The 14,090-nt window shown below is 40.3% G+C and overlaps 1 protein-coding gene across 4 annotated transcripts in view; it reads right to left on the minus strand.

Annotated features, from left to right (window-relative positions):
• CUL5 (cullin 5) overlaps positions 1 to 14,090 on the minus strand; it is a 129,172-nt gene that overhangs the window by 110,473 nt on the left and 4,609 nt on the right. For all 4 annotated transcript variants that reach the window (XM_073808254.1, XM_073808255.1, XM_073808256.1 and 1 more), the window contains exon 2: positions 905 to 1,014. In XM_073808254.1, the coding sequence (XP_073664355.1) occupies positions 905 to 1,014 (110 nt within the window). The remainder of the gene's footprint in view (positions 1 to 904; positions 1,015 to 14,090) is intronic.

The raw sequence follows: 14,090 nt of genomic DNA on the forward strand, positions 1-14,090 counted from the left end.
AATTGATGCCTCAGGCCATGTAAAAGGTCCATACAGAAACTGAAGGAGAAAGCCACCTGCTTTTCTAAGATAAACCTCATGGTTGGCGGGATTTATTTTAACTAACTAAATTTAGGCCCTCTAAAAGGCATAACTGAGATCAATACTACAAGTTGGTCTTACCTTGCTGCACATGGGGGTGGGGATGGGGGCAGGGGTGGTGTCCTACTGGTAATAGTTTTGCTGTAAAGACATTCTGGCCAAAGGCTAAGAGTTAACATAACAGATCTGAGACTGTATTCCTTAGAAAAGCCTGTTTGGCTGGGATCTGAGAACTTGAATGTTTGACAGTTTCCTACACTGATAGAAAATTTTCCTGAAATGATGAGAATGGCTCACTGTGCCTAACCTGTTTGTACAAACAACATGGTTTACACTGAACACCGCTCTTTCTGAGAGTCTAGAATTTTGGTACATGCCAGGCAGAGGCTGCCTATGTGAGCAGCCCCCAATAAAAACCCTGGGTACTGAGTCTCCAAAGAGCTTCTTGGTGACAGCATATCACATATGTTGTCAATCTTGTTGCTGGGGAAATTAAATGCATCCTGTGTGACTCGACTGGGAGAATACTCTTGGAAGTTTGTGCCTGTTCCCCAGACTTGACCCCATATACCTTTCTCTTTGCTAATTTTGCTTTGTATCCTTTAGCTGTAATAAATCATAGCTGTGAGTATGACTTTATGTTCAGTCCTACGAGTCCTCCGGGCAAACCACTGAACCTAGGGGTGGTCTTGGGGACCCCCAACACAATCAGTAATAATTTCAAACAGGTAAACAGTCCAATCTGGAGCCAATATTCCATTTGAATATAGCCACCAAATTTTCCTTTATGTTATCAAAAAGGTAGAATGAATGGATTACTTACGAAAACAGATCAAACCACTGCTGTTTTGTAACAGATTCCTGGCGTAAAAGCTTCAAAACAATTGGACGCATGAAGTCCCATTTGTCTTCAAACTGAAGAGAACCTTTATTCTTAAAAAAAAAAAAAAAAAAGTAATTTAAGTGCAGTTAAATAAGCGTCTGTTATTTTTATCTCCTAAGAGACAACTAAAGAAATTCAAAAGAACCAATTTTCCATCAAGGAATCCCTATAACTTAATCTGGTATCGAAGAATCACAGGAAGACAACCATAAAAGAAAAAAGACAGTTATGTGAAAGTGTGTAGCAAAGAATTTGGTCTTGTCCAAAGAGCGGTCTGCCCTTTACCCTTGGCTTCTAGTAGGTAATATCCTTGGGCCCTAAGAATGTTATATCTGATAAGAGAGTCTTTGTTAGCCTGGGGCCTTGGGTCATACTGGATAACCTAACAATGTGATTCAGGGAGGGGACTGGCAAACTCATATAGTCTTACGGAGCAGGCCAATCCAGAAATAGCAACAGTATGACTTAGGGTAAGGGGTTTGGGTCAATCAACCTGGAGATTGAGATTATCCACATGAGCAATGCCTACATGATGAAGCCTTAATAAAAATTCTGGACACCAAAGGTTGTGTGAGCTTCCCTGGCTGGCAGTACTTATGTGCCCTGTCATTTAATGAGGAAAGGAGAGAAATGGTGACCTGACAACACCAGAGAGGACAAGGGAAGCTCTGTGTTTGACCCTCCTGGACACTGTTTCTTCCTTTAGCTGATCTTAATCTGTATCCTTTCCCTTAATAAACCATAACCATGAGCAAAGCAGTTTTTCAGTTAAGATCTATGAATATTTCTAACAAATTATTGAACCTCAGGGTTTTGGGAACCTCCCAAATTTGCAGCTGATGTCAGAAGTGAGGGTGATCTTGTGTGTAGAGACTGTGCCCTAAACTCTTCACAAAAAGTATATCAAAAATCCATATAAACTCTGAAAGTTGAGGAAGAAAAAAAACCAGAAAGATACTCATCTCATTTTATAATGCTAACAAAACCCTGATACCAAACTGGTGAGGAGAGAACAAGAAATGGTAACTGTAGACCAATCTAATTAGAACATATAGATGCAAAAGTTTTAAAAAATATTAGTAAATTAAACAAATAATACCTCATAATCATGCATGTTTATTTCAGTGATGTGAAAGTGATTCGATATTAAGGGGAAAAAATCAATTCATTACTAAAAAGAGAAGGGGGGCACCCCACATGTGTTACTCATGAGTACTGTTCCTTTTCAAGTTAGGTATGGCCATGTGACTTGCTTTGATCAATAAATTTCAACAAAAATCGTTAATTTTCTAATACAGCAGCACCAAACACCCCTATGAATCACATTATTGTTTTCACCATACAATTGTTGAGAATGTTGTTCACTCGTATGAGATAAGATCCATGTACTGATGTAATGTTCGAACTCCCTGAAATTATATTCCAGAAGCAGTTTCTAAACATATGGTCTAACAAGAACCTACGTCAGGATCACCTAGGATGGTGCTTACACATACCTTTATAAAACCTACCACACGCTGGCTGGATCAGAATCTCTTGAGATGAATCCAGAATTTATATGTTTAGCAAATTCACAATAAAACTACATAAAAATGTTACAGGGTCTATGACCCCAAAAAGGTTAAGAACCACTGACTAACATTAAACTCTTGTGAAAGCAAATGATACTTCTTACATCTACAAACACAGCTGATCCTAAAAGTTACTGTACTTTCTTGCCCCAGGTACCTACTTTTATCACAAAGTATTCTTATTATAGGGACCCATGGGAGATACTCAAAATTTAGTACTGGGATTAACTGTGCTTCTCCCTTGAAAAACTAGTTTGTTTTTACCTTATGAACTTAAGTGAATCATGTAGGTAACTTTGCTTTCCTTAGCGCTGGCTAAAGAGAATTCAGTCAGATTTGAGATTCCATGGTATATACTTCGTGTACTAATCATGGCTGGCTACACTTTTTCTGTTAATATCTTCCTATAACCATCATTTCTTCATTTACTCTTCCCTCTGAGAAAAGGGTGTGCAAAGAAACAAATATGGAAGAACCACAGAAAGGACATGCAAATCTTTTCTTGACTATGACATGGAGAAACATAATACCTTCTTAATAAGAGAATATTTTATAATGTCAAATAGGTCTACTTCCATAAGTGATTCTGGCAACTTACAAAATTAAACTTAGTGTAAATCCTGCAATTAAAAATAAAAAACGGGGCTTCCCTGGTGGCACAGTGGTTAAGAATCTGCCTGCCAATGCAAGGGACATAGGTTCAAGCCCTGGTCCGGGAAGATCCCACATGCCGCAGAGCAACTAAGCCCGTGCGCCACAACTACTGAGCCTGCGTTCTAAAGCCTGTGAGCCACGACTACTGAAGCAAGCCCACACGCCTAGACCCCATCCTCCGCAGCAAGAGAGGTCACCACAATGAGAAGCCCGCGTGCCACAACGAAGAGTAGCCCCCACTTGCTGCAACTAGAGAAAGCCCTCGCACAGCAACAAAGACCCAGCACTGCCAAAAATAAATAAATAAATTTATTTTTAAAAAAATAAAAAATAGGGGCTTCCCTGGTGGCGCAGTGGTTGAGAGTCCGCCTGCTGATGCAGGGGACACGGGTTCATGCCCTGGTCTGGGAAGATCCCAAATGCCACGGAGCGGCTAGGCCCGTGAGCCATGGCCGCTGAGCCTACGCGTCCAGAGCCTGTGCTCCGCAATGGGAGAGGCCGCAACAGTGAGAGACCTAAATAAATAAATAAATAATCAAAAAGGTACAGAAGACTAAACAGGTATGAGATAAATACTGGTTAGGCTCTGAAATCTATCAGCTATGGTAAAATGACAGGAAACACTGTCTCTTATTTGATGAAACATACAAGATTAACTACAGAAACATTTTCCTCTAATACTCAGTTAAAGGAGAAACTAAATAATTGAATTTTTCCTATTAAGCTTTTATAATAGATTCCAGAAACGATGTTCAAGCAGTTCTTTGACCTATTCTCTGTTAAAATGAAAAGCATATAATTAAATCAAAACTAAGCAGCAGGACACCAAACCTACTATCTACAAAAGATATTAATAGGCGAAGACACCTTCAAATTACAAACCCTGATTTATGAATTTTTCCAATGGCTAACTAACGGCTGCCTCATCTTTACTGATGTGCTACAAGTCTCTTCTGCTTAAGTCTTTCATTACCACTCAGAATAGCTAATAAGTCTAAGATTATCTCACCCACTGGCTCTCTTTCACCAATAGGGTTTCAACATTTGCCATATCCTTGTCCCTCTATCCTTCACTTTTTACAGCACAACTAATTCCCTCAGAGGCACTCTTCTTCTCAAACACACAGATGGGCCGTGGGGAAGCTGATGGGAGATTGACCATGGGGGATAACTGGGAGAAGACTATTCCAGGCAGAGGAAGCAGCCATTGCAAAGACCCTACAGTAGAAGCATGCCTGATGTATTCAAAGTAGAGCAAAATAAGGACAGAGGAGAGAGTGGATGAGGTCAGGGAAGCAACGTAGGGCCGGATCTTGTAGGGCCTTGCCATTGTAAAAAGTTTGGCTTCTACCATAAGTGAGATAGGGAACCATTAAAAAATTCTGAGCAAGAAGTGACACGATCTGACTTATATTTTTAAATCTTCCTGATTGCTATGCTGAGAATACATTAAAGGGGCAAGTGTTAAACCTGAGTGTAGGAGGCAAGGTTAGAAATAATAGTGACATGGACCAGGGTGGTAGTGAGTAGTAATTAGATTTTATATGTTTTAAAGGTAGTGCTAACAAGATTTCCTGACAGCAGGCATCTGGGATGAGAGAAAGGAATAAAGCCTGACTCTAAGGTTTTTGTCTAGTAAAGTTAATTTGTATATTGGAACAGCAAAACAGAGGCCACCCCATTGGCTCAGCCCACATCAAAAATCTAAACTTAAATCAGCCTGCACATATGGGAAACACCTCACTGTCAAGGAAACATAACACCAATCACAATCCTCTAACTCAGTTTTAGCTAGCTAACGTTACCTAAAAAATAGGACCTGCTTACCTTATAAGGAAATCCCTGACCTCCTAGCCAATCATGCCTTATTTCTGTATTGCCTCTTCTAACATTCTATATATAAAACTCGCTCGGACTTCCCTGGCGGCGCAGTGGTTAAGAATCCGCCTGCCAATGCAGGGGACACGTGTTTGAGCCCTGGTCCGGGAAGATCCCACATGCCACGGAGCAATTAAGCCCATGTGCCACAACTACTGAGCCCGCGTGCCTCGAGCCCGTGCTCCGCAATAAAAGAAGCCACCGCAATGAGAAGCCCACGCACCGCAATGAAGAGTAGCTCCCTGGGCTTCCCTGGTGGCGCAGTGGTTGGGAGTCCGCCTGCCGATGCAGGGGACACGGGTTCGTGCCCCGATCCGGGAGGATCCCGCGTGCCGCAGAGCGGCTGGGCCCGTGAGCCATGGCCGCTGGGCCTGCGCGTCTGGAGCCTGTGCTCCGCAACGGAAGAGGCCACAACAGTGAGAGGCCCCCGTACTGCAAAAAAAAAAAAAAAAAAGGAGCACAGAAACAGCATGATAACTGATAGGGTAAGAGGGAATCAAAAAAAAAATTTTTTTTATTGGAGTATAATTGCTTTACAATGTTGTGTTATTTTCTGCTGTACAGTGAAGTGAATCAGCTATATGTATACATATATCCCCTCCCTCTTGGACCTCCCTCCCCCCATCCCACCCATCTAGATGGAATACAGTATGTTTGTATACTGATAAGTATGTTCCAAGATATAATACTGATGATGTAGGAGAAAAGAAGGAAATTGTTGGAGAATTTTAAATGCCCTGGACAGGCAAAAGGGAATGGAATCTAATGCACAGATGGAGGAAGTGACTATATGCTAAGAGAAGGCAAAGTACATGGTACGTGCAGATGTGGGTAGGAGGGTAGATGTGGCACCACACCACTGTGAGAAGTTCCTTTTTGATTGCTTCAGCTTCTTAGTGATATGGAAATAAGGAAAATGCCGTGGAAGATGGGGGAGGAGGTGCCAAAATTTTGAGAGAAAAGATGTGAAACAGACATCTAGGAAAGTGGAAGAATAAATGACTATGGGCTCAATTATAGTTTGTGGTCATGAATTTAAAGTGAAAATAGCATGTGTGTATCTTTTTCTCCTGCAACATTCAACTGCATAGATGGCACTAAAAGGTGAAGAGGTGGATCCAGGGTTGTGGTTTTCCCCAGTGAAACAAGAGAGGAGCAAAGGAGTCAAAAGTGTATTCCAGGAAGAGATTACAATGATTGAACAGAGAATTTATGCTGGGTAAGGGGAAGAGAAAGGACAACAGGATGATGAAAGACAGAGCCCTCTGCTTCCAACCAGGATAGAATAACAGGTGCCAGATTTCTCCTCCTGCTTGAACAACTGGAAAACCAAAGGGGAGTACAGGACAGTGTTTCCTGAGAAAAGATAAACAAATGAGATGAGCCCTACAAATGCCCAAGCATACTGCCTAGAGTTTCCAGGACTGAGCATAAGCAGAAGGACCCCAAACAGCCTGGTGGTTTCACTAAGTTTAGGAGACAAGAGTTCAGAGTTTGGGGAGGCCAAGGTGATGAAAATGCGTGGCACAGAGTATCAGAAAAAAGGGAACTGCACACACAGGGAGCTCTGGAGATATGTAGAGGACTCCACTCAAGCCTCTGACTATTAAATATTGACCTATACATGTGAGTGAGAAAACTATCAGAGACTGGGGAAATAATCATTTGAAAGAAGTAGACAAAACAATCACCAGAGTCCACACAGGGCTAGTAATAGTTCACGTTCTGCCAGCCAGAGTGGAAACACTCCTTAATATGCTAGGCATCTGGCAGTCTTCAGAAAGGTATTGCATCTATAATGACACCAAAGTAGCCGTACCTTCGGTGCTGTTTGGACCCACTCTAACTTTAAAAGCAAGCTTCAGAAGGATCAAACTGATTCCAAGTAACTTAACTGTGTCACAGCCAAAATATTTAAAGGAAATTTTAAAAATCCAGCCCCTAAAACATAAAACACACGTCTGGCATCCAATCAAAACTTATCAAGCAGGCAAAGAAGCAGGAAAATATAAACTCACCATCAAGAGAAAAACCAAACAAAGGAAACTGACCCAGAAATGACGTGGATGATAGTTTTAGTAGACAATGATGTTAAACTAGCTATTATGAATACACTCCACACATTTAAGAAAATAGCAGAAAGCATGAACATCACAGAAACAAAAGTTGTTTAAAAACAAGTATTAGGGAGGGATAAATTAGGAGTTCGGGATTAACACATACACACTACTATAAATAAAACAGATAACCAACAAAGACCTACTTTATAGTACAGGTAACTATACTCCATATTTTGTAATAACCTATAAGGGAAAAGAATCTGGAAAAGAATATATATAACTGAATCATTGTGCTGTACACCTGAAACTAAAGCAACATTACAAATCAACTATATGTCAATAAATAAATAAATAAAACTAAAAATAAAAAGAATATCAGTGAGCTGTGAGACAACCTCAAATGACCTCATCTACATATAACCGGAATCTTGGGATTCAGAGAATATTTGAAGAAATAAAGGCTAAAATGTTTCCTAATTTGATGAAAACTATAAACCCAGAGATTTCAGACATTAAACAATGAGGCAGAATCAATGAGTTGGAGACCATAGTGGAGCTGGATGATCAGAATAAAAGCACTAGAATGAGTTAGAAAAACAGGAGAGGGTAATCAGAGTAGGATGCTTGAAACTGGAATGATAAAAAATTTCTGATTACATTTTTGCTTAATTATTCCACTGCAAGACTTTCTACTATTTCTTTCATTACAAATATATGGCATTTGGCTAATTCGGGGTTATAGAAACCAATAAATTTTGTACATGTGATAAATGTGGTACAAAAGAGCATTTCCTTTTATCTTTAAATAGTTTCCTTTACATTTCCAAGGGTAGTTCAAACATTTGAGATCTGTGATAAAATGAGTTCAGCTATTTATACCCTCTATTATTTAACTTCAGTATAGATCACTCCATCACTTTTATCGTTTTACCTTATAACATCTGATTGCCAATTATGTGTCAGGTTCTATTCTAAATATATACCTACAAATATTAATTTATTTAATCTTTACAACTACCCTATGTGTTAGGTGACATTATTATCATTTAAGAGGTGAAAAAACTGTACACTGTAATTAGGTTAGGTTACTTCCCTAAGGTTACAAGCAGTAAGTGGCAGGGCAAGGGGTCAAATCCAAGCAGTTTAGTTCTGTTACAGCCACATTCTTAAATACTCCCTGGACCTTTCCTGGAAGAGGAATGGTAGGACTTCTAACCTATGGGCCAGATCCAGCCCTTGGCTTCACCTCATCAGGCTTATAAACTGAAGGAAAAAAAAAATCTATGATTATAAAAATTTAGTGGCAATTATCTAGAAGCCATAAGGTGGAAGCATCACTACATAAAAGACATATTTCTCTTTAAACATAGTGGGGGAGTGGGAGGACATATTTTTCCACTGCAATGAAAAATTTCACATTCCACTTCCCTTTAAAACTTTTAGGTTTCTTTTGACCCATAAATGAGTCAAAAAAAAAAGCTTTTAGAATTCTTTTATAGAGGTAAAAAAAATTTTTTAACAAATTCTGACAATGCTTGTACTTTTAAAAACCCAAACAACTAATTTTAAGGACAAAAAATAACTACTAATGAAAGAGTTTGAACTTATTTTGGGGGTGGGATTCTTAATCATTCATTACTACACTTATTCATTCAACAAACATCTGACTACCTGCTGTACATGAAGAATTATGCTAGTCACTGGGACACATAAATGAAAGGTCCTCAAGTAATTCACTTTCCAGTACAGTATTTCTTAAATTGTGGATAATGGACACGTGCTTGCTCTGCCTGTTGGATAATACAACATGGCTCTCAGATTTGACTTGAATGAATGGCTGGTGGAATCACTGACCATAGAAAAAAAATGCCAGGGGAATAATGCATTTGAGTTGGATGGTTTATAAGAGGTGATGCATTTTGGATGTACTGTCCAATAAAAGCAAATGTTGAAGTTGTAACTCTTGGGGTTCATTTCTTTTTCCCTGCGTTCTCCCTTCTTCTTTCCTTATTTTAAATAAGATAAACGCTTACCTACTACTGAATTGCTTTTTACTTAATGTAAAACCCCGAGGGCTGAGGGGAAAAAAAAAAGTGTAGGAACTTCCCTGGTGGTCCAGTGGTTAAGACTCTAAGCTCCCCATGCAGGGGGCCTGGGCTTGATCCCTGGTCAGGGAACTAGACCCCACATGCATGCTGCAACTAAGAGTCCACGTGCCACAACTAAAAAGATCCTGCATGCCACGACGAAGATCCCACGAGACACAATTAAGACCCAGCGAAGCCAAAATAAATAAATAAATATTAAAAAAAAAATCAGTGTAAAGTTTCTCACAAACAATTAGGAGAGGATAAAAACGGTAAAGAAAAATGAAAAGAAAAACAGGTGAACAAAGGTTCAGCTCCCTTTCCCTGCTCTAATCAGTACAAAGAAATCAGGATCTCTTAATATAACATGTTGGTTGCCCAGACCCAAATAAACTACATTCAGCTTTACCTGAAAAATATTCCCTAGTAGAAGTATCAGTTCTAAAACAATTTTGACAGTAAAGTCCCACAATCTCTTATTTATAGCCCTGGTGGTTGTTTCAAAGATAAACAAACGTGCACTAGGAAGAAGGTAAATTACAGAAAAAAAATAATTTTTTGTAATATATTGGAGTGGAGGGAGGTGTTATAGGCCAGTAATGAAAGATGCTATATAGATCTTTCTAGAATATATCATTGATTCAAAAATCTGCACACCTCCCACTGAAATTCAAAACTGCTTTTTCAAGCAATGAATTCATCTACAACAATTCCATGTTACCTGATCCCAAGAAAGAATAGAGGTATAACTGCTTATGTATAAATATAAAATTTGGTACTATGTTAAAAAATAGGAGTGCTTAAATAAACACATGAGAAACAGAAAACCCTACTGGCTTGCAAAATGTTTTAAAAGTAATAGAGGGCTTCCCTGGTGGCGCAGTGGTTGAGGGTCCGCCTGCTGATGCAGGGGACATGGGTTCATGCCCCGGTCCAGGAGGATCCCACATGCCGTGGAGCGGCTGGGCCCGTGAGCCATGGTCGCTGAGCCTGCGCGTCCGGAGCCTGTGCTCCGCAACAGGAGAGGCCACAACAGTGAGAGGCCCGTGTACCACAAAAAACAAAAAACAAAAACCACATTTGCAATCCCCATTAAACAAAAGAACCACAAAACTACAGTATATATTCGAATACTGGCAATTCTCAATATGTTCCAGCCACACCACCCTTTTAAAGGTGTTGCTCAAATATGCCAAGCTCACCACTGCACCTCAGACCTTTGCCTAGAAAGCAAATCATTTGGGTCTCAGTGTTACTGTCACCTCAGAGAAGCCTTCCCAAGTCAACTTAAGAAGAATGTCATTCCCTTTTCCTTTCTGCAGATCCAGAGCCAAGGTCTTGAGCAGGTAGGACAGTTACTTTGATTGGCTATGAGAATGAAATTTTAATTCAGACTAAACAGTACTTTTTTAAATTTTTGGCTGCACCGCTCGGCTTGCAGGATCTTAGTTCCCCAGACAGGGATCGAACCCGAGCCCCCCCGCAGTGGAAGTATGGAGTCCTAACCTCTGGACCTCCAGGAAATTCCCTAAACAGTACTTAAAAAAAAAAAACGGAAAACTATGGGATCTGGCTGAAATGTCATCAAATAGCAGGGAAGGAAAATTCAACAGAACATAATTGAAAGCTGTATTTAGGGGAAAAAATTATTTTCTGCTGTAAATAAGTAAGTAAAATAGTGGCACCATCTTCTGAGCACTCTTGATTATACTGTTTTCATCACAGACCTCATTACTATAAAAACTTCCCAATGTGTTAACTTATTTCTCTGGTGTTAGTACTTATGCATTAGCATATAAGCTCCAAACACTAGGGACCTTGTCTGTCTTATTCACTGCTGTATCACTGACACTTAGAATAGGATTCAGCACAGAGTGGATACTAATTTATCTGTGGAATGAACAAGCCCAGTTATACAGATCAAATATCCTTGATGTTACTTACCTCTATGTACTCCATGTATAATGACCAACGTTTTAACCTGAGCTGTAACTTGTTTACTTGTTTACAGAGCCTATAAGGCACCAATTTACTCTATCACTATACCAAGGCAAGAGTCATGACTTTCTGTGATACAACTTAGGTTCACTAGGACCCTAACAAAATACCTAATAAGAAACACCTGTCTGTCTCTCTTTTCCACCCTTCTTCTCTGTCCACCAGATGGATGCCTAGTGCCCTCTTGAAAACCTCCTGCACTCTGAAATTCCTCTCTTCTAATCCATTGATAAATGACTGATCTCTAAAGTGTACCTTAAACTGCCACTTCCTGTTAGTAGCTTTAATTTACATATATCACCTCCAGATTATGGTAACTGCTCACTCATTTATATTTTCACAGAACATGAAAGATTTTCACATTTATATTTATCACAGTTTTATAGTAAGTGATGATTTAGTCCTCTATTCCCACTCCCACCTCTAGTGATGGCCAATCTACACACCCTCGAATTGGTTTTCTCCCTCGGCTGTGAGTGTCAAATGTAACCAGGTCTCTAGGACAGGCCAGTGGAGTGAAGGAAGGTGGCCCTAAGGATCACATTCCTCTTAGATGTCCATTCAAAAGGGCAATTTCCATCAACCCAATGAAAAGTTGCGTTCTAAATAAGGCTCTCATTTATGTTTAAATAGACATTAAAAAGAATTATCCAGTTGTGTATCTTAACCACATTCACTGACACTATTCAAATCTTGGTATCACATCCATATTCTTTGCCAAGCATGTTCTACCAAATTTTCCCCTAATCATCACCTACAAAAAGTCTACCCATTCTTCAAAATCCAGCTCTAATGCTTTCTCCATAAAACTTTCCTTGATCATCCCACCAGCAGTGATCTCCTATGTCTATGAGGGACCAATACAACTCATAGCACTCCTAAAGTTCTTGCCTTTAAACAAATCATTAATACTTTATCTCCTTTAGTATCTGTAGTAGTATAATTCCCAAAGGCCATGGACATTGTTCTGCATTATCTTTGCATCCCGGTGCCTTGCACATGTGTCTATAAAATTATTTAAATAAAAAATAAATTCTACACACACTTTGAACTACTTCTTTGTATTTCCATTTTCTTTCCTCTCAAAGGGTAAAAAAGTTTCCACTGAAAAAAGTAGTGTCCTCCATATTTCAGTTTTAAGTTTGGATTGCCTTGTGGGTTGGTTTTATACCTCTACTCCCCTCTCTCCCCCTCTCTAGATCTACTTAGAAGGGAATAAAGGCAGAAAATTCCTCCCTTTAACCAATCAACACTCATTTACTGAGCATCTACAATGCATGCACTAGACTTCTCTTTTCAATCAACTATCACTCATTTATGGAGCACCTACCACGAGTAATCACTGTGCTAAATGGTTAAAGCATCAACAGATTATAAAGTCCCTAAACTAATACTGCTTACAATCTAGAAAGGGAGTTATATATATATGTAAACATATCCTGTAACTAATACAGAAGGCAAAATGTTAAGTGCTACACTACTGAGCCTACGCGTCTGGAGCTTGTGCTCTGCAACGAGAGAGGCCGCAACAGTGAGAGGCCCGCGCATCGCGATGAAGAGTGGCCCCCGCTTGCCACAGCTAGAGAAAGCCCTCGTACAGAAACGAAGACCCAACACAGCCATAAATAAATTAATTAATTAAATTTTAAAAAATGTTAAGTGCTAGAATAGATTGATGTAGTGCTATGCCTGTGCAGAGTAAGCAACAATTAAATTCCAAATGAGAACACTAAAAAGAAAGGAGGGGGACTTCCCTGGTGGTTCAGCAGTTAAGACTCTGCGCTCCCAATGCAAGGTGCCCAGGGAACTAGATCCCGCATGCTGACACTAAAGATCTTGCACACGGCAACGGAGATTCTGTATGCCACAACTAAGACCCGGCACAGCCAAATAAATAAATACATATTTTAAAAATTAAAAAAAAAAAGACGAAGAAAGGAGGTATCTAGGCTGGGTCTTGATGACTAAATAGGATTTTGACAGGGTAATACTGAGGGGGGGGATTCCTGACAGGAGAAACAGCAAAGAGGGACTTCCCTGGTGGTCCAGTGATAAAGAATCTGCCTTCCAATGCAGGGGACACAGGTTCGATACCTGGTCGGGGAACTAAGATCCCACATGCCACAGGGCGACTAAGCCCACACACCACAACTACTGAGCTCACACAAGAGAGCTTGCGTGCCACAACTACAGAGCCTACGTGCCCTGGAGCCCATGCACCACAATTAGAGAGAGAAAACTGACACACCGCAACTAGAGGAAAGCCCATGTGCCCATAAATAAATATTAAAAAAAAAAAAAACAACGAAACAACAAACAAAAAGTCTTGAAGACTCTGGTATGCAGTAAATCAAGAAGTAACTAGCCAGGTAGAGGGAGGGGTAAGGGTGTGTGTGTGCGTGTGTGCGTGTGTGTGCGCGAGCGTGTGTGTGTGTGTGTGTGTGTGTGTGTGTGTGTGTGTGTGAGAGAGAGAGAGAGAGAGAGAGAGAGAGAGAGAGAGAGAGAGAGAAAGAGAGAGAGAGGAGTGGGGGAGAGGGAGGAGAGAGGTATTAGGGAGAAGACACAGCTAGAAAGATCTCAAAGAACTTGAACTATCAAAGGTATATGAGCAGGACTTCCCTGGTGGTGCAGTGGATAAGAATCCACTCCGAATGCAGGGGGCCCAGGTTCGATCCCTGGTCAGGGAACTAGATCCCACATGCATGCCACAACTAAGGAGCCCACGTGCTGCAACTAAAAAGCTGGCAAGCTGCAATTAAGGAGCCCTGGAGCCGCAACTAAGGAGCAAGCCTGCCTGCTGCAATTTAGACCCGGCGCAACCAAATAGATAAGTAGTTTTTTAAAAAATGAGCTGGAAAGTGATATGGTCAGCATTGTG

Source organism: Tursiops truncatus, chromosome 8, assembly GCF_011762595.2.
Source record: "Tursiops truncatus isolate mTurTru1 chromosome 8, mTurTru1.mat.Y, whole genome shotgun sequence".
In the NCBI taxonomy this organism is placed as follows: Eukaryota; Metazoa; Chordata; class Mammalia; order Artiodactyla; family Delphinidae; genus Tursiops; species Tursiops truncatus.